The 5,487-nt window shown below is 56.3% G+C and overlaps 2 protein-coding genes across 2 annotated transcripts in view; one reads left to right on the top strand and one right to left on the bottom strand.

The window, feature by feature from the left end:
- Positions 1-1,104, top strand: part of VOLCADRAFT_98168 (uncharacterized protein) — a gene marked incomplete at both ends in the record, with an annotated part of 6,918 nt that extends 5,814 nt beyond the window's left edge. Inside the window, 4 exons of the mRNA XM_002957091.1 lie at positions 17-117; positions 389-564; positions 691-755; positions 994-1,104. Of these exons, the coding sequence (XP_002957137.1) occupies positions 17-117; positions 389-564; positions 691-755; positions 994-1,104 (453 nt within the window). The remainder of the gene's footprint in view (positions 1-16; positions 118-388; positions 565-690; positions 756-993) is intronic.
- A 446-nt stretch (positions 1,105-1,550) lies between these two features.
- Positions 1,551-5,168, bottom strand: VOLCADRAFT_83939 (uncharacterized protein). The gene is made up of 6 exons (XM_002957061.1): positions 5,013-5,168; positions 4,861-4,923; positions 4,282-4,362; positions 3,836-3,873; positions 3,176-3,252; positions 1,551-2,492 (listed from the first exon to the last, which is right to left on the bottom strand). The coding sequence occupies exons 1-6, from the start codon at positions 5,118-5,120 to the stop codon at positions 2,443-2,445; spliced, it is 417 nt and encodes a 138-aa protein (XP_002957107.1). The 5' UTR covers positions 5,121-5,168; the 3' UTR covers positions 1,551-2,442.
- Positions 5,169-5,487: the final 319 nt, after the last annotated feature.

The raw sequence follows: 5,487 nt of genomic DNA, 5'->3' as shown, positions 1-5,487 counted from the left end.
TACCCCCGTGCACCAGGAGGGCAAACTGGCCTGTCCAGTCCCGCCCAACATGGCCAACTTCAGTTCCTGGCGGCTGTGTGGGGGGGTGCCCGAGGGACTGAACCCCAGAAGCTTTAGGTGTGTGTGTGTGTGTGTGTTCGTATGCGTAGGTTTGTGTGCACGTTTGTTTGTTTGTATGTATACCTGCTCTTGTGGGTGTGGGTGTGGTGTTCTTTCCAGCGGCGTCTCCGCCTCCTTCCTGCCTTCAGCCGTGCAGCGTCTCGAGTGAGAGTGAGAGTGAGAGAGAAACCCTGAGTGGTAGAACCAAGCACCTTCCCCTCCACCTCCTCGTCGTTTCACCAACCCCCTTTTCTCTCTCCCCCCCGCTCCCCCGCTCTCCCGCCTGCAGGTCAAATTTCGGCCACAACACCAACATATGGGCCGCTAAGACGACATCCGCCAGCGGCGGATCTTCGCGGACAGGGCCGGGAGCGGGAGCGGGAGCGGGAGCGGGGGCGGCACTGTTTCAGCTTGAGGGTGTGTCCGGGATATTGGCCCCCACCGACCCAGCTGACAAATACTTCCGTAAGTGAGACTGAGGACTGAGGACTGAGGAATGGCCTGACTCGGCCTCACCCCCACCTCACGCCCATGTAACCCCGGCCTTTCACCCCCACCTAAACCCAACCCACCTCATCCTCTATCCCACAGAAACCAATTCGGACGCTGCGGGAATGGGGGGCCGCATCTGTCGGGACCTGGATCCGCAAGTGCAGGTGCGTGCGTGTGTGTTAGTGTGTTATTATGTGTTGGAGTAGTATTCTCTTGTCGTACATATGTCATTTCGTTGACTCCGTTGTCTCCCTTCCCCCTTCCGAACACGGGGCTCATTTGCTGTGTTTTGATCTGTCGTCGTCGTCGTCGTCTCCTGCTGCCGCTATGTCTTTCTGGTGATCCAAACCTGAGACGTCTCCCCCTCCCCTCCCCCTCCCCTCCTCTTCAAATACCCGGCAGGTGAAGCACCGCTGCCCGTGCTCTAAGCAATCTGTGTGTGGGGAGGAGGAGCAGGAGATCCTCAAGGCGGTTGCGGCGGGGACTGTTCCCCAGAACTACGTGCTCAAGTGATAACAGAGCGGAGGGGGGGTGGGGTGGAAGGGGTGGGAAGGGGGAGTCGTGGAAGGGGAGGCGGTGATAAGAGGCGTGAATAGATGTGGAGGGAGGTTGATGCAGAGGGGGAGCGGAGGAGAGGTGGTGGTGGTGGCGGAAGGTCAGGGTCCTTTGGTGGTGGTGTTTTGATATGACGTTGGGGTTTATTTTAAAATGATTTCAGGGTTTTGGATGTGATGGTGGATGTTCATGTTTGGTCGAGCTGAAGCAGGAGGTGGGCAGGAGGTGGAGCACATCACGACACTTTCAGCAGGAGGATATTCAACAACCAACAGCGAGGAGGTGTAGTGTGCTGTTTGCTGCAACTTGCCTTGCAAGGTACACTGATCTTCTGAGTGCTAACGGGCTGGTGAAACACACGCATATCCCCGAATGCGGACATACGAATTGCAACTCGAGGATATGATTCATATTTCATTACAGACCTTTCAGATATGACGGATTGCCCTTCTTTTATCGCACCCTACAGCAGCAGCAATAGCACAGAGCAGCGTGGGATGGGCGGCGGCTGCGGCGACAGCACCGACTGGGTCCGGAATAATTGTCCTGCAAGGCGCCCGATAATAGTAATAGTAGCACTATCCACTTGCCCCCCATCCCCACCCCACTGCAGACATCTGCACCTGTAAGTACCAGCTCCGATACCATTCGGCTCCGAGACCCTTCAGCACAAAACGCGCAGCACCACAGCGGACGCGACTTCCCCCCCTTAATCCTACATCCGCCCCTCGACGGGCGACTGGATGGACGGGTTCACGGACGGACGGGGAACAGGGAAATAGAGAAACGAGGACGATGCCCTTCATCATTCCCTTCTCATAGCGGCCCCCCCCCCAGACAGCAGCGCCAACACCAAGCGGCGTCTGTCATTGTTAGGCAGCGATGCAGACGTAAACGCAACAACCTCGAGGGAGCACAGCACGCCCAACCACATCGTTTGTTGTGGAATACACCTGTCGTACATACGGGCATATCACGGGACTATTGCCGCCCATGGATAAGCCCCACATGGTCGCCGCCCACATCTACTACCGCCGCCCACTGCATGCATGCCAAGGGCTGTTGCCGAGGGGCGGAGTGGAAGTCCAGCATGCCATCTGTAACATCGCGTCGCGTCGGGCTGCGGCCACTAGTCGACCAGATATGTGCACAGCTACTGCCGCCGCTGCTGTTTCCGCCGTCCTGCCTCTTGTGGAGGGCTGATGCTACTGCCGCCGCTGCTGCTGTTGCTGCCGAGCTGGCATGTGCTTTGCTTCCTTCTCCCACATCCACCACCGCTCCTCCCTCATCCACCGCTTACGAGCCGACCTTCATGAGCTCGACATCAAAGATGAGGGTGGCACCGCCTGAAAGGTTGATCCAGAGAGAGGGGGGGTAATCCGGGGAAATGGAAAAGTCAGTAGAGAGCAGCAGCCGGGTGAGGATATCGCAATTATGTTCTGTTGCGACGGATTGCGAATTATGTTCTGTTGCGACGGATTGCGGGGAATGCGAGGGCAGGGACACATAATGAAGCAATTCTGGCGGGCGACCGGGACACAACACGTTAAATTATATATTTTAAATCATTTCCATCTCCCCCCCCGGGGCCAACGTGACAGCGGCGGCGGTTGGTTAGCAGCTCCGACACGATGAGGCGGCACAGTGGTAGTAGGGGTTGCCTTTATACATATGCCGTCTGTCTAGACATCATATTGAGGCCGGTTGGGATGGAGGGTGGGTTGGGATGGGGGGTGGGGTGGGTTGAGGTGGCTAAGGGACGAGGTTTCGAGGAACAACGGCCGAATGGGCATTTTTCCGCCGTCCGCCGTGTCCATGTCCGATATATATATATATATATATATATCGGGGGCCGCGAGCCCTTCCCCAAAAAAGGTCCCGCTTCCTGGAAACAGATTGGGTTTTAAACAGATCATCATCATCATCATCATCGCCAAGTGGGTTCATGTTCTTTGTTCTTTGACGAGTGGACGCCTCGCTGCGCCTTAAAAAAAACACCGGAAACGCGCGACACCCAGAACACACGCACCGGGGATTTTTGGTGGCGAGCCGCTGTCTCCGTAGCCCAGGTGGCTGGGGATCTTCAACTTGCGCTTCTCGCCAATGCTGGGTACGTGGGCCAAGAGGGAACACGCGTACGCCAGGGCGCCCGAGCAAGGCAGCGGGGGTAGTTGGGAATGAGTACAGCACATGGGAATAGGAGTACTCGGCAGCAAACAAACGCGGTCGGAGACTACCGCAGCGATTCGGGGGCCGCGCGTCACGTTTTTCCTTAAAGCGCGCAATACACACATGTGCTCGACACAGAACGGACTGGCGGTGGGAAACACCGAACAGAGAACAGCGCTGCCGGACTACCTAAGCAGCGTCTCCCGGCTCCGCGTCCACGTTCTGGGTTCGGAGGTGGACGGCACACCACACCCAGGCTCCGCTACCTTACCGGCGGCGGGCGCCCACCCAACCACATGCCCCGTCCCATCCCATCCCATCACGCAGACATCCGACACGACGCGCGCGGCCCCCTAGATTGTTACACAGCACACCGCCTACGACCTCTTTCCAGCCGGGCCACAGCCCCTTGCACGGCCTTTCCGCCACCGCCTTTTCTAACAAAATACAAATATATATTAAAAAACACAGGCGCTCATGCATGCACACACTTCTACATATTTCCACCTGCCCATCTCACCACATGCCCAGGAGGCCCTGGTCCCAACCCTTGATGACCTGTCGGGCACGCGGCAGGGAGGTGGATAGTGGTGGTGGGGTGCGGTGGTGGGGTGCGGTGGTGGGGTGCGGTGGTGGGGTGCGGTGGTGGGGTGCGGTTTGGAGAAAAGTGTGAAGGGGTGAGTTGAAGAGGGAAATTCGTCCGTCGGAATTCGTTCTCGCGGCAGAGCTCGCACAAGGCTGTTGCAGTGTGCTTTTTATTTTTGCAAATTTGAAATGGAAGCGTCCACTTAGCCTAAAGAAGCCTTCCAAAGCCCTACCTAGCATCTTCCCTGCCCCTGTCCCCCGGATTTCCCCCACCAAACGTCACACGTATAATGCAAATCTACACGAAGGAAAACGAACGAACGCATGAACGCAAATGCGAACAAGTTCGCTTGCACGCGCGCTCGTCACCCCCGGCCTCACCCGTCCCTCGCCCAGCGTGAAAACGAAGGGTGTTCCCCTGTCCACGGAGCTGTCGAACTTGGTGCCGTCAGTCAGGGTGCCCTGCCGCCGGGAAGAGGGCATGCGACCGCGTGTGCGTATGTTTTGTGTGTTGTGTACATGTGTGTGTGTGTGTGGCAGGGAAGGGGGATTGTCAAGGAACTCGGTTTGGTAAAGCGAGGTGATTTTGGTTAGCTGTCCCGACGTAAGAGTGGAGGACTGGGCCCCCTGAGTTGGATGGGAGAGAAGAAGGTCAAAGTGAGAAGGGAGGTTGCAATTCAAAATCTGAGGAACGGAGAAGTCAAAGCTCTGCACAACGACGCCACACACACGCGGAAGGCCGGGGGTCTGGTTGGATGGAGGGCTCGCCGGACTTTGCCCCGCTGAAGTAGTGTAGTGGAGCTTTTAGGAGAGCATATTCACAAAATCGACAGTAACATAGACATAACCACTCAGGATTCGTTGTCAAATCCGCGACGGTTTCTATGCTTTCATTGCACGACTCGGTAATGACTGTCCAAGCGGCCAAATAGAACCTTCGCACATCGCGCTTGGACATACCGTATAATGCACGTGCACGGTGTCTCCATTGCGTGTCGTCCGCTCACATTTCTCAGGCTTGAACTATGGGCAGAACAAAAGGCTCCGGTCAAGTTGTCAGATCACATGCTCCGCAAGTGCTAACCGACAAATAGCTCTCCAAACCTGCGTACCTTAACACCGATCTGCAGCTCCTTTACGTCTTTGGACTTCTTAGCGGCATAAGCTAGAGACAGGGCGCACAAAAGCAGCAGCGCGAGAAGTTGAACCCTGCGAGCCATGTTTACTGGCCTCACAGTTCTTTGCTTTGATGCGAACAAGACAATCCACGACACATAGACAATTTCCCGATCCCGTGGTTTCCTATTCCTACAAGCAGTACAACATTCTGCTGGTACGACTGCAACGGTGTCCGTCTGTCTCTGCACAGGTTGTGCATTCTCTCCAGCATCCTAAGTGCCCACGCAAGAATCTTGATTTCACTAGAAGCTCTTAACCTGCGACCTGACAGACAAGCAGTGTGCTCGCTCCAGCTGAAATGTCTGCACATGCTACATACGCGGGCTCTCTCGTGACCTCTCCAGACTTCGGATCTTGCCATGGAGACGTCTGCTGAACCCTGAACATGATAACGCTGGACAGGAGCTT

The sequence above is a fragment of the Volvox carteri genome, assembly GCF_000143455.1.
Source record: "Volvox carteri f. nagariensis unplaced genomic scaffold VOLCAscaffold_69, whole genome shotgun sequence".
NCBI lineage: Eukaryota > Viridiplantae > Chlorophyta > Chlorophyceae > Chlamydomonadales > Volvocaceae > Volvox > Volvox carteri.
Note: the sequence above shows the minus strand (reverse complement) of the source record. Positions and strands in the feature narration are given on the sequence as shown.

Coding starts and splice junctions, on each gene's coding strand:
- VOLCADRAFT_83939 (XM_002957061.1), bottom strand. CDS start 5,120: ATGGCTCGCAGGGTTCAACTTCTCGCGCTGCTGCTTTTGTGCGCCCTG. Junction 4,924..5,012: donor AGCTGCAGATCGGTGTTAAG/GTACGCAGGTTT, acceptor TTCTGCCCATAG/TTCAAGCCTGAGAAATGTGA. Junction 3,253..3,835: donor CAGGGCCTCCTGGGCATGTG/GTGAGATGGGCA, acceptor CCACGTACCCAG/CATTGGCGAGAAGCGCAAGT.